The 22,920-nt window shown below is 52.9% G+C and overlaps 15 protein-coding genes across 15 annotated transcripts; 10 read left to right on the plus strand and 5 right to left on the minus strand.

Moving 5' to 3' along the window:
- The first annotated feature begins 416 nt into the window (after positions 1–416).
- On the plus strand, positions 417–1,495 carry DACRYDRAFT_22594 (NADP-binding protein). The gene is made up of 4 exons (XM_040772873.1): positions 417–548; positions 600–919; positions 976–1,147; positions 1,207–1,495. Exons 1-4 carry the CDS (start codon positions 426–428, stop codon positions 1,450–1,452), a joined length of 861 nt encoding a protein of 286 aa, XP_040628363.1. The 5' UTR covers positions 417–425; the 3' UTR covers positions 1,453–1,495.
- Positions 1,496–1,686: 191 nt separating this feature from the next.
- DACRYDRAFT_116620 (NADP-binding protein) lies at positions 1,687–2,813 on the plus strand (the record flags this gene model as incomplete). The annotated part of the gene is made up of 4 exons (XM_040770239.1): positions 1,687–1,809; positions 1,884–2,206; positions 2,254–2,425; positions 2,482–2,813. The coding sequence occupies 4 exons, from the start codon at positions 1,687–1,689 to the stop codon at positions 2,704–2,706; spliced, it is 843 nt and encodes a 280-aa protein (XP_040628364.1). The 3' UTR covers positions 2,707–2,813.
- A 565-nt stretch (positions 2,814–3,378) lies between these two features.
- DACRYDRAFT_42598 (uncharacterized protein) lies at positions 3,379–3,750 on the minus strand (the record flags this gene model as incomplete). The annotated part of the gene is made up of 2 exons (XM_040774521.1): positions 3,379–3,545; positions 3,633–3,750. Coding segments are annotated over 2 exons (285 nt in total), but the record flags the coding sequence as incomplete, so codon positions are not given.
- A 223-nt stretch (positions 3,751–3,973) lies between these two features.
- Positions 3,974–4,485, plus strand: DACRYDRAFT_22595 (uncharacterized protein). Its single transcript, XM_040772874.1, has 3 exons — positions 3,974–3,991; positions 4,061–4,134; positions 4,185–4,485. Exon 3 carries the CDS (start codon positions 4,200–4,202, stop codon positions 4,446–4,448), a length of 249 nt encoding a protein of 82 aa, XP_040628366.1. The 5' UTR covers positions 3,974–3,991; positions 4,061–4,134; positions 4,185–4,199; the 3' UTR covers positions 4,449–4,485.
- Positions 4,486–5,157: 672 nt separating this feature from the next.
- DACRYDRAFT_95084 (ICMT-domain-containing protein) lies at positions 5,158–6,363 on the plus strand (the record flags this gene model as incomplete). The annotated part of the gene is made up of 5 exons (XM_040777270.1): positions 5,158–5,530; positions 5,622–5,741; positions 5,808–5,937; positions 5,999–6,129; positions 6,275–6,363. Exons 1-5 carry the CDS (start codon positions 5,284–5,286, stop codon positions 6,361–6,363), a joined length of 717 nt encoding a protein of 238 aa, XP_040628367.1. The 5' UTR covers positions 5,158–5,283.
- An 809-nt stretch (positions 6,364–7,172) lies between these two features.
- DACRYDRAFT_116622 (uncharacterized protein) lies at positions 7,173–8,171 on the plus strand (the record flags this gene model as incomplete). Its single annotated transcript, XM_040770240.1, has 1 exon — positions 7,173–8,171. One exon carries the CDS (start codon positions 7,173–7,175, stop codon positions 8,169–8,171), a length of 999 nt encoding a protein of 332 aa, XP_040628368.1.
- Positions 8,172–8,267: 96 nt separating this feature from the next.
- On the minus strand, positions 8,268–9,162 carry DACRYDRAFT_80052 (HAD-like protein; the record flags this gene model as incomplete). Its single annotated transcript, XM_040776424.1, has 3 exons — positions 8,268–8,448; positions 8,495–8,664; positions 8,716–9,162. 3 exons carry the CDS (start codon positions 9,160–9,162, stop codon positions 8,307–8,309), a joined length of 759 nt encoding a protein of 252 aa, XP_040628369.1. The 3' UTR covers positions 8,268–8,306.
- A 566-nt stretch (positions 9,163–9,728) lies between these two features.
- DACRYDRAFT_116624 (uncharacterized protein) lies at positions 9,729–10,981 on the plus strand (the record flags this gene model as incomplete). The annotated part of the gene is made up of 3 exons (XM_040770241.1): positions 9,729–9,760; positions 9,818–9,973; positions 10,022–10,981. The coding sequence occupies 3 exons, from the start codon at positions 9,729–9,731 to the stop codon at positions 10,932–10,934; spliced, it is 1,101 nt and encodes a 366-aa protein (XP_040628370.1). The 3' UTR covers positions 10,935–10,981.
- A 13-nt stretch (positions 10,982–10,994) lies between these two features.
- On the minus strand, positions 10,995–11,544 carry DACRYDRAFT_22596 (uncharacterized protein). The gene is made up of 3 exons (XM_040772875.1): positions 11,373–11,544; positions 11,183–11,323; positions 10,995–11,135 (listed from the first exon to the last, which is right to left on the minus strand). The coding sequence occupies exons 1-3, from the start codon at positions 11,517–11,519 to the stop codon at positions 11,064–11,066; spliced, it is 360 nt and encodes a 119-aa protein (XP_040628371.1). The 5' UTR covers positions 11,520–11,544; the 3' UTR covers positions 10,995–11,063.
- Positions 11,545–12,193: 649 nt separating this feature from the next.
- On the plus strand, positions 12,194–15,133 carry DACRYDRAFT_108023 (uncharacterized protein; the record flags this gene model as incomplete). The annotated part of the gene is made up of 9 exons (XM_040768576.1): positions 12,194–12,297; positions 12,364–12,428; positions 12,479–12,549; positions 12,595–13,333; positions 13,385–13,825; positions 13,875–14,058; positions 14,109–14,449; positions 14,496–14,788; positions 14,837–15,133. The coding sequence occupies 9 exons, from the start codon at positions 12,194–12,196 to the stop codon at positions 15,131–15,133; spliced, it is 2,535 nt and encodes an 844-aa protein (XP_040628372.1).
- Positions 15,134–15,240: 107 nt separating this feature from the next.
- Positions 15,241–16,008, minus strand: DACRYDRAFT_22598 (60S ribosomal protein L27). The gene is made up of 4 exons (XM_040772876.1): positions 15,981–16,008; positions 15,719–15,927; positions 15,483–15,668; positions 15,241–15,429 (listed from the first exon to the last, which is right to left on the minus strand). Exons 1-4 carry the CDS (start codon positions 15,988–15,990, stop codon positions 15,424–15,426), a joined length of 411 nt encoding a protein of 136 aa, XP_040628373.1. The 5' UTR covers positions 15,991–16,008; the 3' UTR covers positions 15,241–15,423.
- Positions 16,009–16,287: 279 nt separating this feature from the next.
- DACRYDRAFT_22599 (uncharacterized protein) lies at positions 16,288–17,896 on the minus strand. The gene is made up of 3 exons (XM_040772877.1): positions 17,631–17,896; positions 17,037–17,579; positions 16,288–16,984 (listed from the first exon to the last, which is right to left on the minus strand). The coding sequence occupies exons 1-3, from the start codon at positions 17,841–17,843 to the stop codon at positions 16,523–16,525; spliced, it is 1,218 nt and encodes a 405-aa protein (XP_040628374.1). The 5' UTR covers positions 17,844–17,896; the 3' UTR covers positions 16,288–16,522.
- Positions 17,897–18,042: 146 nt separating this feature from the next.
- On the plus strand, positions 18,043–19,275 carry DACRYDRAFT_22600 (ATP synthase gamma chain). Its single transcript, XM_040772878.1, has 4 exons — positions 18,043–18,233; positions 18,292–18,784; positions 18,838–19,083; positions 19,138–19,275. Exons 1-4 carry the CDS (start codon positions 18,081–18,083, stop codon positions 19,143–19,145), a joined length of 900 nt encoding a protein of 299 aa, XP_040628375.1. The 5' UTR covers positions 18,043–18,080; the 3' UTR covers positions 19,146–19,275.
- Positions 19,276–19,878: 603 nt separating this feature from the next.
- On the plus strand, positions 19,879–20,719 carry DACRYDRAFT_100394 (uncharacterized protein). Its single transcript, XM_040767449.1, has 3 exons — positions 19,879–20,294; positions 20,349–20,436; positions 20,490–20,719. The coding sequence occupies exons 1-3, from the start codon at positions 20,010–20,012 to the stop codon at positions 20,585–20,587; spliced, it is 471 nt and encodes a 156-aa protein (XP_040628376.1). The 5' UTR covers positions 19,879–20,009; the 3' UTR covers positions 20,588–20,719.
- A 279-nt stretch (positions 20,720–20,998) lies between these two features.
- On the plus strand, positions 20,999–22,014 carry DACRYDRAFT_22602 (uncharacterized protein). The gene is made up of 6 exons (XM_040772879.1): positions 20,999–21,031; positions 21,087–21,276; positions 21,325–21,353; positions 21,406–21,530; positions 21,580–21,667; positions 21,719–22,014. Exons 2-6 carry the CDS (start codon positions 21,140–21,142, stop codon positions 21,814–21,816), a joined length of 477 nt encoding a protein of 158 aa, XP_040628377.1. The 5' UTR covers positions 20,999–21,031; positions 21,087–21,139; the 3' UTR covers positions 21,817–22,014.
- Positions 22,015–22,920: the final 906 nt, after the last annotated feature.

The raw sequence follows: 22,920 nt of genomic DNA on the forward strand, positions 1-22,920 counted from the left end.
CGTGCTCTGAATGTTTCGTTCTGTCGTCTCTATTCTCTATGTTGCGAGTCCCATGAGGTACGCCGCCCGTCAGTATGACGGCTGTGTCCACAACGCCGCGTCCCCTAATTTGTCTCGTATGGCTTTGCCCCACAATTGCATTGTAGTCAAACAGAAAGCGATGCTGGATTATAAAGCTTACCACTTTGCTCAATTCGATTACTCGATATGGAATTGGCAGATGAGCTAAGAGAATTGGAGATGGCGCAACCGGGCGGGGGATGGTTACTCCGTCAATGATATGTTCAGGGACGTGTACGACGTGCCAGCAGCCAAGGCAGCCCTCCCGACCCCGATGGCGAACGGGTATATATAACGATGATGAGGGGTTTGACGAGCGTCAATCACCTATCTGATAATCTATTCACCCTCAAACAGTCTTGACAATGTCTTCTTACAAAACGTTTGCCATCGCCGGTGCGGGCACAGTGGGCAAGTACATCCTCCAGAACCTCGTCAAGGCGAAGGAGGAGGGCAAGATCGACTCTGTCGTCGTCTTCACCCGTTCGGTCCGTGTCTTTCTCCCTTTTCTGCGTCGCGTGGTTCATTAATAATCATAGGCCGAAGGCAATCCTGAAGCTAATGCACTGGGCGTCAAGTCCGTCCAAGTGGACTACACCTCCGTCCCCGCCCTCACCACCGCGCTCAAGGGGGTCGACGTCCTCATCTCCGCTCTCGGTCCCTTCGGTCTCGGCTTGCAAGGGGACATCGCCACCGCTGCCAAAGAAGCGGGGGTGAAGCTGTTTGTACCGGCGGAGTATGGCGCACCGGCGATAGATATGGGAGGGATCAAGAGCACGCTCAGGCGGAAATTCGAGAGCTTGGGACTGCCGTTCACGATCTTCTTTGTGGGAGTGTTCATGCATTCGTTCTTCTCTCCGTGCGTCTAGCTTCGTCAGAGGTGGTGGTGGTGCTGACGGTCTGGCGTACGCGTAGGGCGTTGAGCGTTGACCTACCAGGTGGGAAGGTCACTGTTGGTGGGAAAGCCCACAACCCAATCACTTGGACCACTGTGAAAGATATCGGAGCGTACATCGCTCATTGCCTTACTACGCTCCCTCCTGCGAAGCTTGAGGGAGCCACCATCCTGATCGAAGGAGACCGTGCGGTACGCCTGCCGTCATATCTGCCTGATGTTGTACTCCTTCTGATGCGGGGAATTTGCAGGGCATCAAAGAAGTCATCGCCGAATACGAGAAGCGCACGGGAAAGAAGGTCGAGATCACCTACAGGACACTGGAAGGCCTGAAGGCTTCCGCCGCTGCGAACCCGTTCGACTTCCCGAGCTTGCTCTGGCTGACGGTTGAGGACAATCAGGGAGTCATTGGTGCCCCAGACGAGGTGAACTTGTACAAGTTCCCAGGGTGGGAACCGACCAAGGCCATCGACTTTATTCTTGGAGAATCGGCGTAGATTTCTGCTGAGTGTATAGGTCGTGTGCACTAAATTGTTAAAAGTAGGAATTGTATAAATGATAACAATGCCAAGGATAGTATATTACTAACGTGACCGTGATTGTCACATCCACCGGCATTTACGTCACCATTACTTGGGCACACGCTTCTCCGTCGGAATCGCATCTCCGTTAAATGGCACAGGTGTTTACATTGTCACCTTCGCCGCTCTTTATTCTCCAACAACCAGAAAATGTCCGAGTTCGAACACTTTGTTGTCCTGGGTTCAGGCCGTCTAGGCGTGTTCATCATCCAGGAGCTGGTGGCGCTCAAGAAACAAGGGAAGATCAAGTCGGTTGTGGTGTTTACCCGCTCTGTAAGTTCCGATTCTGAGTCATTCTCGCTTCTTCATCTTTGCTCAATTCTCCCTGACGGCTGATGTCGGAATAGAACGACTCGCATGAGAGAATCCTGCAGCTCGGTGCCAAGCCTGTTAATGTGAACTACTCGAACGCGGACCAGCTCGTCCACGCGCTCAAAGGCGTCGACTGTGTCGTCTCCACACTCGCGTCCAACGCCGTCGAATTCGAGAAGGAGGTTGCACGCGCATGCAAGGTGCTCGAGGTCAAGCTGTTCGTGCACTCGGAATGGGGCTTGCCGAATGTGGACCATCCGGGGAGCAGGAAGGGAGAGGTGAAGAAGTATCTCAAGGAGATCAAGCAGCCTTGGGCGTATTTCTACACAGGGGTGTTCATCGATTTGGTATTTACACCGTAAGTCTTTATACTCGCAACTTTGGAGCTTGACTGAATGGGTACAGGTTTGCGGGTTTCAATTGGAATGAGGGGAAAGTCAGCATAGGCGGCTCGGGGAACGGACAAGTATCGTGTACTGCTCGAACAGACATCGCACGCTACGTCGCATATGTACTGATCAACCTCCCCGTTGAGGAACTAGAAAACAAAGCCTTTAGGATAGAGGGCGAGCGAACTGTTCGTATCCCCCCTCCTTCCCTCCCCGCCCAAAGCTCCGCTCACAGTGTGAATAGACATTCAACGCCCTGTTCTCCGCCTGGGAATCGCGTACTGGGAGAAAGCTCCAGATCACCCGCACACCACGAGAAGAGCTCGAAAAGCGCGCGTCGCACGATTTCCACTCTCGCTTGTACCTCGCTATCGAGGACGGTGACGGCGTGGTCGGCAGGCCGGAGGAGACGAATTTGTATTGGCCGGAATGGACGCCGAAGACGGTTTTGCAGGTGGTGCTGGATTGAGGTCAGAGCTCGCTGGGGATGACAGAGTAATAGGAGGGGAAAGGGGGGGGGGAGAGAGGATACCTGCCGAGTCGAGATGTAGATATGCATGATGTATAGAACTGAACCCACCTGATTTGTTGTATCATCTTCCTGAGCCGCAACACTTAGGTTCGTTCAGCGCTTCCGCCGCTTCTTCTTAGGTGGCTCCATATCCGCCGCAGTTAGCTTGGGAAGCTGAGGCATCTCAAGCAAGTCCTGTTCATACATCTCCCTTATCTCCTTAAGCTCCCTGTCCGCCTGCTCAACCGTTCGCCTCCTCTCCACCGCTACCCCTGTCAGCCTCTTAGTATCAAATTAAATGGACAGCGTACCTCTCCTGCCCTCCTCTCCCCCTCCCATCCGTTCCCAAACGCGTTCCAGCACCTCTCTGCTCACTTCCCCAGAGACAGCAGCAACCTCGAGCACGTCTTTCCACCCGAAGGGGAGGAGGCGGTCTTGCAAACTGGGGGCGACTCGGGGCCGATGGACGGCGAGGAGGTGTAGCAGGTGACTGAGGAGAAACAGGGAAGAGGATGTAAGGGCTTGTAGGTATGCTGCTGGCAGGTCTTCTTCATCAGCGCTCGATGTATCCGCGTGCGTAGCAGATAAAGACTCTGATCCAGAAGGGACAGGTTGCGGGAGAGCAGCGACTTGTCGTGCAATGACGGCCACTTCGTCCGCCAGCGTCCACTCCGGTACGTAAACATCTTCGATCATCAACGGCCAGCGTACATCTCCAGGCTTGGGTGTCCCCGTCCTTTGCTCATCTTTTGCCTCAGCATCCTCAGCCTCAGAAGCAGAAGGCCTCCACTCCTCCCCTTCCTCCTCCCTCTCCCCCTCTCCCTCCGCCTCAGTGCTTAGCTCCTCCGCCGCCCTGCCAGCATGCTTCTTCCCCCTCTTCCCACATCTGGGCAAGGGCACATGCCTGGCAAGATCCTGGATGTTGTCAACTTTGAGCGAGCGGAGTAGATGGGTATATTCAGCTAGTTCAGAGCGGAGTGAAGCAGGAACATAGGACCGTTTCCTAGGCATCGTCGTAACTTGGAGAGAACACAGTCGAGCGCCTATTAATATTGAGAGAGGGCGCCGGAGATGACGCGACTGACTTCTCGGCTCCGAAGTATGGAGCACGTGATTCCGAAGACCAAAGAACCGTTTTGGAGCTGTACAGTACCACCCCACCCGTGGCATAAGAGCGGAGGCAAACGGGGTCGTCTGATCTCTCAACTCAGTCTCTTACCGTCTAACGTCCTAGTGATTTAACGTGAGTTTTTCTCTCATTTATTGGTGAATATTCTGTATGAGCTGCTGATGATGGCGTGGACGTGCGTAGGATGAGAGAAAAGTGGAAAAAGAAGAGGTCTCGGAGGCTCCGGAGGAAGAGGAGAAAGATGCGCGCCCGCTCTAGTCAGTCCTCCCTATCCTTTGCTCATGCACCTGCTGATCCCCTCGCTTAGAGTAAACGCCTAACGATGGGCTGCCGCTTTGGAGCCGAACCCGTTCTTGCATGCGGTATCCCGCTGTCTGTATCTCCGACCGTCCAACCAGAAACGGATACGAGGCAGCAAGTCGTTGGTGTTTGTTGGCGGGTGTCATTGCGAACCTGGATTACACGCTGTTCTTGGAGACTCGTGCAGGCCGGTCAAATGCGCTTGTGCTGTGCTTCAGGGTGTGGCGTTTGGGGGAAAGGCGCTCGTATATGCATATGTTTGAAGCATTAATGCGACTGGTATATGCTGCAGTCTGTGACTGTTCTCGTGTTCAACATGCATTCATGAGATTGAGGTTCTCAGCCACAGAAGTACATGAACGAGAGAACAGAGGTGCTTGTGTGGGGTTACCCATTCCACAAGCTGCAGCCTCTACCGACCTGGGCACTCTAAATATTGCATGATATCTGTCAACCGATGCTATCCACAAGATAGAATTGTTTACTTGTGGTTGGTTTAGTTTGTCAGTTAACCACTGACTATTGGCATTACAGAGACTGCCATGAGTGTGTTCACCCTAGATGCTATGAAATGGGTCGGTAACAGTCGTCTGCTCTGTTCAAGTCTGCAACTCCAACTGCTTCATGTTGACAATAACACTTTCACAAATAGTTGCTGACTGCCCACAACAGCAAGCTGTTGCGGTAATTTTGATTTATTATTATACATAATTGCGTACGTACACAATGAGTACATCTTCGACGGCGCGACCCTGACGTCTTCGCTCATCTTCCACCAGCGCCATACCCGTTCAACGACAACAACGACAATGACCAGCTCATAGCACTCGTCTTCTTCGCCAACGACCATCATGTCCTCCTCACCGTCCTCACCGTCGCCCATCTCCCCATCTCCCAACGACGACAACATCTATGCCAGCCCGCCCGCCCTCACCCCTTCATCAGCGTTCGACCCCACAAAGCCGATCCCATTCGACCCCCCTACACCCGTGTCCCACTCCCCCGACGTCCAACCCATCTCACCCACTTTCGTCGGTCCAACAGGGTTCAACTCGCTGAACTACCCTCGCCCTGCACGCCCCGTCGTCGTGCCTAATGGACTCAACATGGATGCCCACCTCGACCCCTCCCTGGAGCCGCACGGCGATATACCCAATACCCCGCTCGCGGTATCCCTGATCTCCTTCTTCCTCGGTGCGGTCTTCTGCGCTGGACTGGCGCTGCTTGCCGCCCCGCCGAACTACTGGTGGGCGGGCAGGGAACTGGGGTTTTATATTGCCTGTTGGGCGGGCTTTCATTGGGGCGAGTTCGCGGTGACCGCAGAGTGGAACAAGTCGAGGTTGACGGTGGACTGTGAGCCTTCTTTCATACATCCTGCTCTTGCTTTCCAGCACTTGACATTTGGCTCCAAACGACTTGGAAGAGAGTAGCTGACAGGAGACAGCGTTCTTGCTCAACAACTTTGCGGAATATCATTATGCGCATGGGGTTGCGCTGTTCGAGTACTTTGTTGAGCGCTGGTTCTGGCCGGGGATGAAACAACACTGGCAGCTCTCGGTGCTTGGTACGTCCCTCCCCTCCACCTCCGTATTTACTTCCTTGTTCGAAACAAATGCTAATTAACCGACAGGAATGGTCATCACCCTCCTGGGCCAAGCGCTGCGGAGCATGGCGATGGTACACGCAGCAGGCAACTTCTCCCACTGGGTAGAAACACGGCGAACACAAGGACACGAGCTCGTCACAACCGGCGTCTATGCGTGCGTCTTCCCCTGCGTACCAACATGATGGAGCCAGCTAATCTCGGACGGTCATGGATAGCTGGATCCGGCACCCTTCATATGCCGGGTTCTTTTACTGGGCATTGGGGACGCAGATTGCGATGCTTTCCCCCGTTAGCTTCGTAGGGTTTTGGGGGATCATGTACTGGTTTTTCTCGAAGCGAATCCGGGGTGCGTCTATTTCTTTTCCTATGTTCTTTCCTTCCATCTTCCTACCCGCCTCCCTTCTCTTCTCAATGATATCCTTCAATCTTCCTCTTGATATAAATTGTTCGCAATATCCGCGAACCTCGGCTGACAGAGTTGTGGACTCTAGTGGAAGAACGGTTCCTCGTCTTCTTCTTCGGAGACGAATACAGGACATACCGCCAGCGCGTCGGCTCGGGCGTGCCGTTCATCCGGTGACCGTTTCCGTGAATATAGCGTGTATTTAGATGGGAAGAAGCGGTGGCTCCGATATTTAGCACTTAGAATTGTTATGGTTGCTGGTTCGCGAAGGCACAGATGATTGTCCATTAATGATATTCGTTATCTGATTCTAGTATTCTTACTAACACAATTATTACGATTACGTGAATTCCAGCGAGTATTTCGGCATTTGCAGGGGGTAAAAAGAGCGCGTGATGTTCTTTGAACCTTGTCCTCCGGTGGGATGAAAGTTTGATTAGCGCCACACTTGGACTGGTACAGTGGACGTGAACAACTTTCTAAGGCGCTACATTCTTCATGTCGGCTGATGAGATCACCAACTAGCAGGGTTCAATACTTTGGCTACCAATCAGCAGTCTGGGTGCTCATGGACAAGGTTACACATCACCCCACGCGAACAAGGTACAACTCGTACCTTGCTCAACAAGTACTCTAGCTCATGTCCTCCAACCATGCTGGCCGATTCGCCGAAGGATAATTTCTAGGGCCCAGCGAACTCCGGCCGGCTTTGACCTTGTCCACCTGGAGGTACTGGAATGCGCCTACATCTAGTCCACATCGACGCCAACACCCGCTTAAGCCCGTGTTGATCTCCTTCTGGTGGAAGGCTCGCAAGTTGGGGTATATAGCCCTCCCTGGCACGAGAAACGTACCTTGCCCTTGGATCGTCCCCTCGCTTACCTTTACCCCCTCGTACTGTTTACCCAAAGCTTCTCCCCTGAGCTCCTCTGTTATACCTCTCTGCGTCCCACCGACTCTACTCTTGCCTCTGCATTACTGCAACGATGCCCTTCCTCGTCCACCGCCGTAACAGCCCACCCGTCGTGGAGGTTCATCTCCCTTCCGAGAAAGAGAAAGAGACACGGTCGATGTCCCGCTCTTTCTCTCGCAAGGAGAGACTGCGCGACTCCCTCATCCACCTCTCACGCTACTTCTCCCGCCCGAAATCGGCGTTCACCGTCCCCTCCTTATCCTCCTCCCTCTCCTCGCGCTCGTCGGATGAGTCAGGAAGATACTCCGACTTTCCACCGCAGAAGGAGAAGATCGTTCTGCAGAAGACGAGCACGCCGGAAGGATTCGTCGTCATCAGCAAGAAGCTGCAGTCGGGCAGCACCCTCCCGCTCACAGTAGCGGGGAACGACCGACTATCGGTGCATCATGAGCACGTCCGAAGCATGTCTGTCGCCCGTAGGCGCGCTCAACCCGTGCCGCCGCCCAGCAAGGCCCAGCTCGCAGCGCTCAAAGTCTACGCGGAGAAAGCGCTCCCTCCACTGCCCATGTCCCGCCCAGCTAGCACCACGCTCTCCCCTACTCCGCCAACAATGGCCATCCCTCCTCCGGCATACTTCAGCCCTCGGCGGGTGAACACCATCTCCGAGCGGTCAACGTCCCAGACAGTTCACATGGCCAGCCCGACCAGAGCGCGTCAACGGACTTCCCTCCGGCCCAAGACCCCCAAGACACCAAATAACACCGACTCATTCCTCTCCTTCTCCGCGACTCCACCACGACGATACTCCTTCCGCGCAGCAGGGGGCGTGGTGCGCACGAGCTTCCTCTCGCTCACGCCTAGCCCGCCGCAGGCTAAGAGGCCTCAGCCTGCGCACCGGTACTCTACCACAAGCCAGCGGATGGGCTTACCGGAAGGGGCGGTACTCCCTCCTGGACGGGTGGAGCTGCGTGCGGATACACCGATCACGGCACTTGCATTTCGTCCTCTGTACCAGCATCCGTACGCTACCGCTACCCCTGCACCTGAACGACATTCTGGCAGATACGACTGAACCATTGATTGACTGATCGACTCAACGATTCATGTGTTGTGGCATGTAACGTTGTTCGTGTATATCTTATGTTTGCATAGTGTGTACTAGTTGCTTGTGAATTGATGTACAAATACAGATTGGTTCTTGTTGGGTTCAAACTACTGCTGCTTCGACACCGAGGCGTCTTGCGAGCTCCACCAGCCCGCCTTCGTTGATGATCATGTCGAACTCGTAGTTGGATAGATCGACGTCCATGTCCTCCGTCTCCCGGTGGATATAGATACTCCTCATCCCCCTGGCCCCTGTCAGTCCTTGTACATGGAGGGGAAGGAGATGCGCACTGTTTCTTCGCTGCCTCGAGATCAGATACATGGCTCGCGACCATAGCGCATTCCTCTGGCTTGAGCTGAACGGCCGCCATCGCTGTCTGGTACATGCGCGGCTGGGGCTTGTAAGCGCCGACGACGTCCGAGGTAAGGAGGAGGTCGTACAGTACTCCAGTGCGCTTATCCTACCCATCCAGAGGTTAACCTCTTCCGTACTGCGAGGAGCGCATGCTCACAATATGGATCAAGTACGCTGCACTCCCGTTCGTCAGTCCTACGCAGACGTACTTTGTCTGCAGGAGCTCAACGCCGGCTTTCGTATCCGGCCACACGTCCATCGCCCACCAAGCTCTATACATCTCCTCCCTTTCCTCCCTTCCCCATACGTCTAGCCCGATCCCGTATTTATCGCACACCTCGTCCAGTGCGCGCATATACACTTCCAGCTGGATCAGGAGGGGTTTCCCCTCCTCCGAGACAGGGAGGGACTTGGTAACCCTGAAGAAAGCGGCACGCCATTCGTGTGCGAATCGAGCCCAGTCAATGGGAGGAGTGCGCCCGGCGAGAGAGGGAGAATGGGAGGCGTGGGATTGGAGTGAGAGGGCGACGTTGGTGTGCCAGTCGAGGGTTGTGCCTAGGAGGTCGAAGCAGAGGGCACGGACGGGGCGGAGAGAGGCAGGCATGCTGCTCGTCGACATGGTGATGGAGTGGAATAGAGTAACAATATTGGCATTACGACAATGAACTTGATTGTAAGAATACGCGCTTCTTTCTGTCCGCATAAAGATAGTGATTATGAATCCATTTACTTCGTCACATTATCTACATAAAATGGAATACATTTACCCAGTAATTGAGAAGATAGGTCGAATCAACCTCTTGCTGTCCTTATATTGGCATGACATCGCAAGGTCAACATGCCGAATGTACAGCATGCCTAGTTGTTCGAAATACTCGGATTAATGATGTTATTTAACATTCAACTGCGCAATGAATATTATCCAACAATTATTACTTATCATTCAACAACACATTTAATTATCCGCATATTCGACACAACAAGTAACTGCGCAGGTACAAGCCACGCAGAATAAGACGTGTCTCTGCGGCACAGGCGGTGGTCGTAGTCACACTTCCGAGGTCGGAACCCTGGCAGAGCAGTAAGGAGTGAACGTCCCTCTCTCTCCTCCACACCACCACCATCTCCACTTCTTCTACTGCATTGCTGACAACCGGATCACACTCAAAGATGTTGTATACGTTCATTACGGGTATCATCTCGTGAGTAACGACAGACTGTGCTTGATGTGCTTTCGCGCTGACTGATCACGCGATCAGGGGCGTTGCTGCGCTGTTCTATCCTTCCTACGCCTGTTACAAGTTGCTCTCTCGCCGACCATGCCCAGAGGAGCTACTCGAGAAATGGCTCATGTACTGGGCGGTACTAGGCTCTTGCTTTGCCATCGAGGTTGTCGCCTATCCCGTGCTGATGTGGTGCGTCGCCTGCTGGCGTCTGAGCGCCTGATGCTGACCGCGCGCTAGGGTGCCGTTCTACCACACCTTCCGCATGGTGTTCCTCATCTGTCTGGCGGTGAACGACGGCCATCTGGCGACCTTCATCTACGCGGGCGTGCTCGTTCCCTTCCTCGAAGAGAACGAGCAGCTCATCGACAGCAACCTCGCGGCCATCAAACCGCAGATCACCGAGTTAGCGCGGGACACAGCGAACAAGCTCTGGCGCTTCCTGCAGTCGTATATCGCTGCTGAGCAGCAACAACAATTGCAGAATGTGCAGCCTCAGGCACCTCCGCCCACGTTGGCGGATCCCGTCTCTGGTCCTACAGCTGCCATGTGGGGTTTGTTCAGGCAGTATGCCCCATCCGCAATGGCCGGCCTCGCTGCTGCCTTCACCGGCCCTGCCGCTGCCCCTCCTACTCATGGGGTCCCACAAACTCCAGTCCAGGGGTACAACCTCGACCCACAGGCGCTTCACACCAGACGCGCGCAGCTCGAAGCCGAACTCGCCGCTCTCAGCTCTTCTGCTTCTGGCACTCATGCTCCCCCCGCTGGCCCTCAGACCGCCGCATCTCTCACTTCCTACTTCGCTACCCTCCCGCGCGGCACAACCGCTGCCAGCACAGGTGTCGCCGCTAGCCCGTCGAACGTCCCGCTCCCTCCTTCCCATCGCACGCCGTACGAGTTCCCTCCTTCCCGCAACTCCCCCGGTGACTCTCCTACCGGCGTGCGCTCGCGTTCGCCCTACGACAGCGAGGACGAGCGTCAGAAAGGATATGATGTGATGCGCAAGGACGAAGCTGAGCAGTTTGTCGGCGGGTTTGTCGTCTCTGGTCAGCAGAGCGCGCAGAGGCCAAGCTGGTGGGGCTGGGCGACTGGTGGTTCGGCGGAGCAGCAGGGATATCAGCGGGTTGGAGGAAAGGAGGGGAAGGACGAGTGAGCGCGAGGAAGGATTGTATGATAGATGTATGGAATAAGTCAATGTAACGTAAAGAAGTATGCGATCGTCATGTTATGTATACAAATAATGCCTGGGGCGACAGATTGGGAAGGACAGTAGCACTACATCTCAAGCGTAGATTTGTCGGAACGTGAGAGATATACGGCCCCGCTTTATACTTGGTTCTCTTGGTATTTCGTGCTGTTCACAATTAAGCAGATGATACTGCCCACGAACTGGGTCCTCACCTTCCAGTTCACTTGGGTATCACCTTGCATAACGAGAAGGCTTCCGTCTGCCGGTCGCAGCTTGATCGGTTCTGCGGCAGATTTCTCTCTTGGGCGGAAGATGAACTGCCGTTCAGCGCCAAGGCTAATACTGGCTATGACCTACACTCCCGTTTAGTAGTATCCGCCGTCTATGAGGTACATTGCGCACCTTGTTCTCTAGCGTATCACTGTGTCTCCCGATGCTCACTCCTCCGTCCTCATACCGGTTCAGCATCACATGATTAAACTGCATCCCCAGCACAGTTTCCAGCACTTCCTGTATCTCCACCAGTACCTCCGGGTACGGATGGTGCATGACGACCGTGGTCCCTGAATAACGGACCACAAGGTCGGGGGAGACGGCGTACGCTGCGATAGAGCGTGATTGTTGGACGGTCTTTCCGTGCACTTTTAGCGTGGGGTGGTACCATGTTGGTAGTTCGTCGAGAGCGGTATACCAGCGAGAGGCGGTGGAGTGGTCGACGAACTGAAGAGCATTAGCGGGGCTGGAGGGAGAGAGAGAGGCGTACGGTTGGCATGTAGTACGCTTCGCCCCCCGGCATGTGGGGAAGCAGGTATTGGGATACGAACTCTTCCTTTGTCACTTGTTCTCCTTCCTTCCAGTTTGATTTCCCTTTTATGTGTGTCTTCCTTGGGCTCGACGATGTAGGCTTGATGGGTCTTGTTGGTGCTGGTTTTGTGGGTCCACGAGTTGACAGTCCAGAGAGTTTGAGCGACAAGCGGGGCATTTTTTGTGGTAGAGGTTGGGAATCAGTCATTGTTGAACAGATCTAGTAATATAGGATGGAGAAAAATAACAGTCACGTCAAGTGCAGCATAGCATGAGTTATCAACCACCAGGAGGAGTCATCGCCGCCCTCATGAGTCGCGGGTAATTATCGGAGACACGACGCGTCCCTTTGACGCGTTCTCATCACCGACGGAGCGTGCTCATCATTGCTCAAGCACGCCGACGTCGACAATCCAGGGATGCCAGCACCGGACACTTCTCAGCTTAAGACGCTTATACATCAGATCACACCTGCTTCGGCGGGTAACACGAGTCTGACGAGGGAGCTGGTGGATCATGCGCAGTATTTCCTTGATAGGCGAGGTGCTCGATGATGCCGATGTTGTGAATGTTGACAAGATGCATACAGCTACCTTGGGGGAACGAACCAGGCGGAGGATCTTGCGGACCTGGCGAATTTGATGCAGAGACATGGTGTGTACTCTAATTGGTAGACGAGGATTGCAGTCTGATGCGGGTTTGAGTGATGCAAACAAGTGGATCGTCGACACCGTCTCTACGGCTCAACAACCTCCTATCCCGACTATATGACCAGGTGCGTACTCGATCTTTCAAGGGCTTGTCATCTAACCTATATCAGACTGCTCTGTCCCGCAAGTACGCTATTCTTTCCTTCCTCTATACATTGTCACAACAATCGCACCCAACCTCGTCTTACTCGACTATCTCAAATCCTCCGGCTGGTACAGCACGGCGACGAAATGGGCCATCTCCTTTCAATCCTTCCCTCGATGCTCCCTTTTCTGCGAGCTCTGGGCACCGAGGTGCGAACGGTGGACCAGCACGACCAGAACCACCTGTAGAAGGAGGCATGAAAAGCAAAGCCGCCCTGCTGCGCGCCTATCGCGAACGGATAGGAAAGCCACATGTCCCCATGACTGTCCTTCTGCGGGATGCGATCTATCTCCTGCAAGGTATCTCCGGCCATTGTGTGCAATTTGTCTCTGTGACAACGGATACGATGGAGAAGGAAGAGCGCATCGAGTTTGTGGCCATCAAGGAGGGGTTCATCCCCCCTCCCACCCGGGTCCTGCTGCATCAACTCTCGGAACTTGGACATCTACATAGTCTTATCGCTTCCTTTTTGGACGAGCGCTCCCTCTCACCTACCGTTGGTCTGGTCGAGCAAAGTCTACACCATGAACTACGGTTCCAGCTGACCGAGTACCATAAACTTATCGCTCTTCTGGAGAGTCATGCTAGTAGGAGCAAAGCGGGTGAAGACGGAGGAGGGCTGACATTGATGCGACTGGAGGCCTGGGTCGGAGAATGGAAATTGAGGTTGAGGTTGATGAGCGTGTTCGTGGAAGGGTCGAAGAGTGAGTCTATTTCATTGTTACCAGTGTCGTCGTTTTCAACGCATGATACAGACGCCCACGGAGGAAAGCTAATTAGCCTCATCCACCTCCATACGAAGAACGGTGATCCCTTCATCCGTGACTTCAGTACCCAAATCCTCGAACAAGTGTCCAAGCCGTTCTTTACCTCGTTACAGGCCTGGCTCTTCGCCGGCTCACTGAGCGACCCCTTCGGCGAGTTCTTCGTCGCTCCCGGTAAGCGGAGTGGGAACCTTGGCGATCGACCGGAGAGAGAGGATGCCGACGCAGACGAGATCGATGCGGATTTTGGTGGGGACATACATCGGACGTGGCAGGAGAAGTGGATGTTTAGAGCCGAGATGATGCCTAGTTTCTTGGATGAGGCTTTCGGGCGCAAGGTTTACTCGACGGGGAAAAGCTTGAATTTCATCAGGTACAACTGCCATGATGCGGAATGGGTCACGAAGCAAGCTAGTGCATCCACATCTAAATGTGCGTAAATCTTTATTGTTCCTATTTTTAGGCTTACATCTAGCAATAGCGCTCAAGTACAGTGATATTGCTGGACTCGAGAAATCGATCGACCTCGCGTATAAGGTAGCCAGCCAGCGGTTATTTGAAGCCTTCTTGGTCAAGTACCGGCTTGTTGATCACCTGCAAGCACTCAAGGCATACCTTCTCTGCGGATACGGCGATTTCCACGATTTGCTGATGGACTCCTTGTCGTAAGTCTTGGTACACGCCTATCATACTGACCGGGCTGATCAAATTGCAGCGCATTACTGGCCAAGCCGGCGAATGCTCTATACCGACATACTCTTACCACCCGTCTTCTTGACGCAATCAGAGGCTCTAACGCTCAGTACGATCCACCAGACGTCCTGCGTCGTCTAGACGCTCGCATGATGGAGTATTCTCACGGGGAGATCGGATGGGACGTGTTCACGTTGGAGTACAAGGTGGATCCTCCGATCGATACTGTCATCGACCCCGATGGAATCAACAACTATCTCAAGTTGTTCAATCATCTGTGGAAGATGAGGAGAGTTGAGGGGAGCCTAGGTGCTGCCTGGGGCCGAGTGACGAGTGGGGCAAGAAGTGTCAGTCGTGTTGCAGGTACGACGAGCGAAGAACGTTAGTTCTATCTCTGACATCAGGACAGATTTGCAGAAGGACTGGCATCAGGTTCGCCTCGTTATGGCGGAGATGATTCATTTCGTCAGACAGATGCACGCTTGGTGTCATCGCGAAGTCATTGGTGCAGCCTGGAAAGACCTGACAGAATTCATCCATAAGAAAGAGGGTGACTTGGATGGGCTTATCGAGGCTCACAACGAATATCTAAGCCGGATGGTCAGAAAGATCACTCTGCAAGACTCGAAAAGAGGGCATGAGAACAATCTCGCAACCGTGAGGGAGATTTTCGAGACGATATTGCAGTTTCTCGACTCAACTGTATGTTCCATTCACTCCATACTCCATTCACGATCTAACGGGAGGTAGGATGATTTTTGGCGATATACAACACACGCAGCACACATCCGAGATCGCGAACGAGACAATGTGAGAGGGGTATACACTGCCCTCAGTCTGAACACCCGTGACCCTCAAGTGAGCGAAGAAGCTCTTTCGGGCATTCTCAGCCGGACAAAGGAGTTCAGTGGCAAATTCTCACATTTAGCTGGCGACCTCGTGATATCGCTATCGTCTCACTCCGATCTGGACATCAGATTCCTAGCTGTAAGCTTGACTGGCTTTAGCACGTTCTATCCAGGCCGACGGGATTCCTCGAGAGGTTGAGTTGGTCTTGTACTTGTAGCTTGTTAACAACGGGTTTTAGGATCTTTGTCGTAACATGACCCTCATGTAAATTTCGCCAGGCTTGGAATATATCTGCACGAATGGCTGGTGTATACAGACGTGGACGCAGATACGGGAATGCGCAACAATCAATGTAATCAACGGGTGTGAACCGCATAGAGGCACACAAAAGGATGCGGCACATAATCATGGATTCATAACATGATGATGCATCATGGACCGTACTACAGACAAGCCCATGCTGACAGGACAACCCACTCGCACAACATCTAGAACTACAGACGATCATCAGACAATTATCCAATGACAGGAGGGTATGCACACGCACCCTTAATGGTGTGAAGAACCAGCGGTTCTTGCCAGATGTGTAACGCTCCTCCAGCATCTTCTTCACGTTCTTCTTCGTATCCTCCCTCGTTGATGGCTCCTTGAAGGTTTCGGGCTTAACGGAGTCCTTCAATCCTTCCAGCTCGAACTGGTAACGGGTAGGGAAGAGGTGGGTGTAGTTGACGACCTATATGACTGATCAACGCCTGCTACACATTTCTATCGCGATGGACACACCTTGATGAAAGGCTTGACCTTGTTGCGCCTGGCAAGCTTCTTGGCACCCATCCGCTTGGTTACCTTCTTCGGGTAGCGCTCAATGCCTGCAACGATAGCATGGGGGTACTTGCGCTCCTTGGTGCCGTCATCAAGATGCTTGATGACGACGACCTTCTTGCCAGCCTGCCGTCCTTGGAGGACGATGGCGACTTTTCCGGGCTTGTAGACTGCACGTGGAAGTCGTCAGTATACACAAGTTAAGGCTGGTTGTACGACTCACTTTTCGGCATTGTCGGTGGAGAGCGCTGGACTGGTTGTGGACGGGCGGCGTGTTCTCAGGATACAGGTCGAACGCGCGGAAGTGAGCGGAAGCAATTCAGCCGCAAACTGTACAGTTCCTCTCCAGGGTTACTTTAAGTGGCTGTGTTCCCGATATCGGGCTTTAAGCAGATGTCAAACGGCGATGCTGTTATATTGATAAAGTGTTAACGTTAATATGTCCGGTATGTGTAATGCTGGCCGCAACCACGCCTCGGGTACCCCCATGCATATTAAATTTGGGGTTATGGTACAATGAACAAAGGCTCGTGAAAGGACAAGACGAAGGGTAGCGACAGACTGGGACAATCTTACTAGACACTCGAACTAGCGGCGATAAGAGCTGGTTGACTTCAGTTTGCCACGGAGTCAAGACATCCGAGTGATGGCATTAGACAGTCAGAAAAGTGAATTGGAACGAAAGCGATATAGATATAATGAAGGAATGCATTAAGCCACAACACCATCGCAGAGTGTGCTCCCCCTCCAACCCAACTGCCCAAGCTAAGTAGCAGCCTTCGTCTTACTGCGCTTCCCGACTTGGGCCTGGAAGCCGGTCTTGACAGCACTAACTGAACGACGTGAGCCACAGCTCTCGCACTGCACGAAGAAGATCCGGTTCTCCTTCTCGAGGAGCGTATCTGGCGACTTGCAGGTCTTGCAAGTGACGTACTCGACGATATACCGCCTGAGCACGTTTTCGAGCTGCTTCTGCTGGAAGCGACCCTTGATAACCAATCGAGAGCTCCCGTCAACTGAGCCTGTCGTACCCAGTTCGGCGAAAAGGAAAGAGATGACGTGATCGGGTGAACGATGGATACGTTTCGCAATGTCGACGATATTTGCAAAGATTGTCTTCTTGTTGCCTTCACGCATAACGGAAGGAGGAGGAACGGTATGACGACGCTTGCCACCAGCAAGCTCAGGGTTGTTTTGCCGAAGGATGCGGTAGAAGCGATCAAGAAGCTGGACACGGATCAGCTTGATGATTCATTCCCAGAGATAGAGCCTAGCTGACCTCATCATATGTGTAATCCCTGTCGGTACCCAACCACTTCTCGTCACCTTCACCGGTATCATGTTCGCCATCGCGTGCGAACGGATCATCTCCAAGTTCTCCCTCATCATCCTCGCCTTCTTCCTCATCCTCGTCTTCAGTTTTTGACTTCTTCGACTTCCGATCAGCAGTATTGGCCTCCTCAAGCTCTCGCTCGAATGCCTCCATATCCAGGGCTTTCTTTGCCTTCTTCTTTTTCTTCTTCAGATCGGAGAAGTCAAAGTCGTCCTCAGCAGTAGCTCCGTTAACACCATCAGCGGCCGGTGCAGGCTCGCTGTCTCCCAAGTCGTCTGGAATCGCCTTCTTCTTTTTCTTCTTCATGCCGGCGAACAGGTCTGCATCTACAGCCTCCTCACCGTTCGCACCATTGGCGGTGGGTTCCGCCTCCATGTCTTCTGGCGCGGGTGAAGCTTCAAGGTCCATTGGTATGTCCTTCTTCTTCTTCTTTTTCTTCATTCCCTCGAACATATCATCGCCGTTGGCCTCCTCGGCTGGTTCGTCAAGCTGACCTCAATCATCAGTACAGGTGTACAGGGATGGGATGAATATGCATACCCCCTCCAAAGACACCTTCTTCTTCTTCTTTTTCTTCATGCCTTCGAACATATTTGCGTCATCATTTGCCGCGTCATCATCGAGGTCCTTGGGAGGTACGTTTGTCGGTTCCAACTCATCGGCATCAGCACCAAGGGGATCCTCAGTGAACGCAACAGCCTTCTTCTTCTTCTTTTTGAGACTAGGATCAAACATGAGCTCTTCAGACGCCATGACTGCAGTAAAAATACAGCAAAGATGGTCGTGCACAAGGAAGTGTAGTGTCGTCCGAGTCAGCTTACTCGCCGCGTCAGAGGGTGACGCCCTAAATGAAGTGCCAACCGTTCCCGCATTTTGGTCCCGTCATCGGAAGCATCCGGCAGCTGTCCAGCTTCGGACGTGCTCACCATCCCGACCTTCGTCCTCATCATCCTCCCCTTCTCTCTTCGCCGTCCTCCTTCATAGACAGCGATGTCAATGCTCGCTCGCGCTGCCTCCCGCCCATCGCTGGTGCGCGTTGCTCCGGTTGTCGGTGCGGCGCCGGCTGCTGCCCGCAACATGGCAACGCTCCGAGAAATCGAGCTTCGGTTGAAGTCAGTCAGGAACATCGAAAAGATCACCAAGGTGGATTGTGTAGCATGACGCATACATCTACGGAGAAGCTAATATATGCTCTATCCAGTCCATGAAAATGATTGCCTCGACGAAGCTGGCTCGTGCGCAGCGCGCGATGACATTTGCCAAGTCGTACGGCATTGCCAATACTTCAATCTATGAGCACTCCGAGGCCGAGAAGACCGAGACCGAGGGAAAGAAGAAGAAGCTCTTTATTGTGATATCATCCGATCGTGGCTTGTGCGGCGGTATCCATTCATCCGTGTCCAAGGCCACCCGCAGGGAGATCGAAAACGATGAGGACAGCACAGTCGTCGTGCTCGGAGACAAGAGCAAGGCCCAGCTCTCGCGCCAGCTGCCCGGGAAAATTGCTCTCACCTTCAACCAAATCGGAAAGGATATCCCCACCTTTGCCGATGCTGCGGTGATCGCCGACCAGATTGTGAAGAGTGGTATTGAGTACGACTCTGTTTCCCTGGTCTATAACAAATTTGTCTCCGCAATCTCATATGAGGCGGCTGTCATCGAGGTGTTCTCTGAGGAGACACTCAAGAACTCCCGTGCGTCCAGGTGTACTGATTCAGTCTAGTGGGTGGAACTGATTGCATTATAGCGAACTTCCGCGTTTATGAGATGGAAGACGACGTAACACGGGATTTGTCCGAGTTCGCCCTCGCTAATGCCATCTACGCCACCCTTGTCGAAGGTCATGCTTCTGAACAATCTTCGCGCCGGAATGCAATGGACAACGCATCTAAGAACGCCGGTGAGATGATCAACTCACTCACCATGCAGTACAATCGTGGTCGCCAGGCCGCTATCACCAACGAGCTCGTCGACATCATCACCGGTGCATCTGGTGCGCTCTCTCCTCGTTTGTTCCTACTGTCATGTTTGCTAACCGCTTCTTCAGCCCTGTAAAAATCGACATGGGACTCCCTGGTATGGTTACAGCGGTGTAGATGGATCCCAAAAACACTGTCTAAATATTCCAAATAATATCCAATTTCTGGATCTCGGAATCTGCCTAGCTCAGAACAACATGAAGTCCAATATGTCATTGTTTCTCACGTGTTTCAGAGACAAACAGTGCCCCAGGGCAGTGACAAGGGATCAACAAACGGCAAGATCCGCAAGAACCTCGGCACGTAATTCGCCTATGAAAGGTTGGATTTCACATCGGAATAATATCTGATTAGCAGTGGCAATCTTCCGGCAGGGGATATCGGAGCCGCGAACACAAGCCGCCCGCTCTCCGTGTTTTCTGCACAGCTTTCTTCATTAACGCTGATCTCGGCATTCCAGCAGAGCACGGATCCACGAAGCACTGCACCGAACCACCATGCTAACTTCCCCTGTTTTCGCTGCGCGTTCTCTGTTTGCCAGCTCGACGCCGTGATCGTCGGAGAGGTTTGTCTTTCTTGCTTTAACTGGTCATACCTCGAGACACATTTACGTATTGACGTGCTGAAGCTCGCTCGGGATTCGCGCTCACACCAGTCTCAGCCGACTGTTTTCCCTCTGGGTATCCCGACCCCGGACGGAGTAGTCAGCATGTCCCTTTCATGTACGGCACCTTCGAGATCTTCTGACACACTCTATGCCGGTTCTGCGAATTCTTGGTCAGTCTTTCTCTGGGATATAAATCGGGGATGTTACCATGATCTGGGGCCAACAACAACATAACCGTCTACCCTTCGGTTTGCGCAAACTTTGCGTTCCTAGCACTTCACCTTCTAAATCGACCTCATCTTCGTGCCTGATTGGGCATCACATTCTACTATCATGTTGTTCTACAAACCTGCCTTGCTCGCGACCGTACTCGCTCTTTTCGCTGGCGTCTCAGCAGCACCCGTTTCCGGAACCGAACTGGAGGCTCGTGTTGGCCCCTCTGGCTCTGTGATCTTCCCGCCTGGAAATACCAAATTCGTGAACTTGGGCGGCACTGGCGATCTCCATATCCAGTATCAACGTGTTAATCAAACTCTGTCGGGCAACCGCGGGCCTGCGTGGACCGTCGGTGTCGACTTGTTCCTCGAGGATCCCACTGGAAGGCAGGCTAGTTTCCCCGTATGCATTTTCCATCTCTGGTGTCTCCGATATCATTTCACATATTATATACAGATTTGCTCTGATCTTCGGGCGAATCCAATCAATGCGGCTGTAATTGACGCGCATTTCGTTCCGCCCGTGGGTGCATGTGGAACCTACAGTTCGTCTCATTGGCTCTGTCCGCCCAGTATCGCATCCTAACATGTACAACAGACCTAGTTTTCCAGGAGCACCAGTTCTACCTCGGGCAAGTCATCAGCTTCAGGGCTGCTGCCCCTTACGTCAGCATCACCTGTGGCCCTATCCAGTGATGAGCCTGATTCCTTGTTGTTCTTTCTCGGACCTTCTCGATCGGACAATGTTGGACGGATGTATTCGCACGTCTATCATCGAGATCTCATTGTAAAGTTTTATCTGAAGGATGTATCTATGACGTTATTAACTTGCCCGACACTGCTTTGATCGCATGCCTTCTCTCCCTGGATGTTCCAGTGCTATTCTCTAACAGGCGCTGCTCGATTCCACTTTTCTGGTGTTATCGCCTCAGCCTAGGCTGCCGTCCATCTCGGATGTTGTTCGCTCCTTGAAGGAACCTTGTAGTGGTGCCGCACGTCCTCTTGCCCTCCAAGGTCTCTTTCGAGCACTTTCTTGCGCAATGTTCACAGCATCGGTGAATAACCATTCCGATCAGCGATAACGCACATAGAATCAGGCGGAATGTCCGCAGTGCCCGGACTTTGGGGTGCATCTAGCGGGTTGGTCATTCATTATAAATTTCAACAATACGTGATGTCCAACGCAACAATTCAGCACGTCTCACGCATACTTCAACACCACTTCAGCAACATCTCCTCTCGGCCGACATGACTTCCTTTAGGCACGTACTCTTCGTCTTGTTCTTTATGCTCCTCGGCTTCACGCATTGCCTCCCTGTCCTCTCAAACAGCCCAACCATGTTTGCGAGGGCCGCTGGTCCATCTGGATCTTGCGTTTCTCCATCGTCGGTGAGCCCCTGTGCTTCTCTCGGACAGTGCTTAAGAATCTTCAGGGGAGGCTCAAGTATTCTCAACCTTGGTGGTGAGTATCTATCTTGTCCTACTCTGGCCAGCCAACGCAGACCTTGTTTTAGGGACTGGTTCAATCCATGTCGAATATCAGGGCGTCCAGGGCACCACGCCTGACGGCACTCCATACCATACGATGGGTATAGACGTGATCTTGCATGATCCAACCAGTGCTATGGCGGACGTGACGGTATAGCTTTCAACTCGCGTCGTTGTCCTTCTTCTTACCGTGACACCAGCTCGCTCAAGGCTTGAAGCCCAATCCTCCTTCGGGCACCTCCATCTCCGGTTACTTCACCCCTCCATTGGGTGCTTCTGGTTCATTCAGTCAGTCGATCTTTAGGCGAGACGAGGGACGCAGACTCATGACATTCCCAGACCTCATAATCATCGAGCATCAATTCATCTACAATGAAGTTCTCTCCTTCCAAGCCGCTGCTCCCCAGATTACTATCCAAGCCGGACCCATCCAGTAAACGTTGAAACCCGGTTTCTCAGAAAATGAATGGACACAGAACAGCGTGCTTAATCTCCGGACTCGTTCGAGAATGTAGCTTGGCTCGCATGGACTCCTCCTAGACTTTCTAAGCGATAGAATCTTCTGACCAATTTTGTATGTATTCTCACCATTTAGACTGTATTAGACCGTATTTCCGTTCTCATTTCTCCTGTCCCACGAGTCAATATCCAGAACAATGAGCCTCATTGAATAGTTGACTTACCAGTCTGGTCATTTCGAGGGGCACGTGAATCGTTGTAACAGAGCGGGGATGACCGGGTGAGACGTGCCATTGAGTTGATATGAACAACACCCTTTCTCCTTGACAAGACACAGTGCTGGTCTCGCACATGGGGGCGGGGAGTATATACAGGTCGAGAACATGCGAGTTTGTGAAATCCGAACCTCGCGGTACGTTCTCCAACCTCGTGACTCACATTCACCTCCCCGTATGACTTGCCACAAGGTCGCTAGAACGATGGAAAGACCAGTTGCACGTGGCAAACGCGGTGAGGGCTCGGCAACACAAACTCGACGTTTCACGCCCATACGAAGCAAACATTGGCCGATCGTTGCTCCAAGAGCTATCTTCTTTCTATGTACTCGCTGCTAGGCTATACTGCATGTTGGAAAGAGTTGGAAAGTGAGAAGGGAATTTCGAAACACCGAATATGGTGCCCCGTCTTTGAGGAGCCTCTGCATGGCCCCGCCAAAAACAGGTGGCCACCATACATGAAGGCCACATGTGTCCTTCCGATTGTTACAACTCAGTCCACGTAGAGTCTGTTTCTGAAACGACCGATTCATTGGAAGCTCATGTGTACCCTGGAGTGTTTTGTGACGCAGCACTGTTCACTAAGACATGAAGTGGTAGCTTCGTGCAGTGGCTACGAAATGAAGCTTCGGACCGGTTGCGGATGACGGCGGGTTGTGGGGCAGGCCGCTTCTCCGATCCTGTGTACGTACACGTGTGCCTGGAGACCCGTTCGTGGTAGGTCACACTCAGACCCATCGTTGAATGGCATCAAAATGACATCCACCGCAGAACATGAGAAGATCTCCTGCGGAACGTCAGAACCCA

Source organism: Dacryopinax primogenitus, assembly GCF_000292625.1.
Source record: "Dacryopinax primogenitus strain DJM-731 SS1 chromosome Unknown DACRYscaffold_10, whole genome shotgun sequence".
NCBI classification, from domain to species: domain Eukaryota; kingdom Fungi; phylum Basidiomycota; class Dacrymycetes; order Dacrymycetales; family Dacrymycetaceae; genus Dacryopinax; species Dacryopinax primogenitus.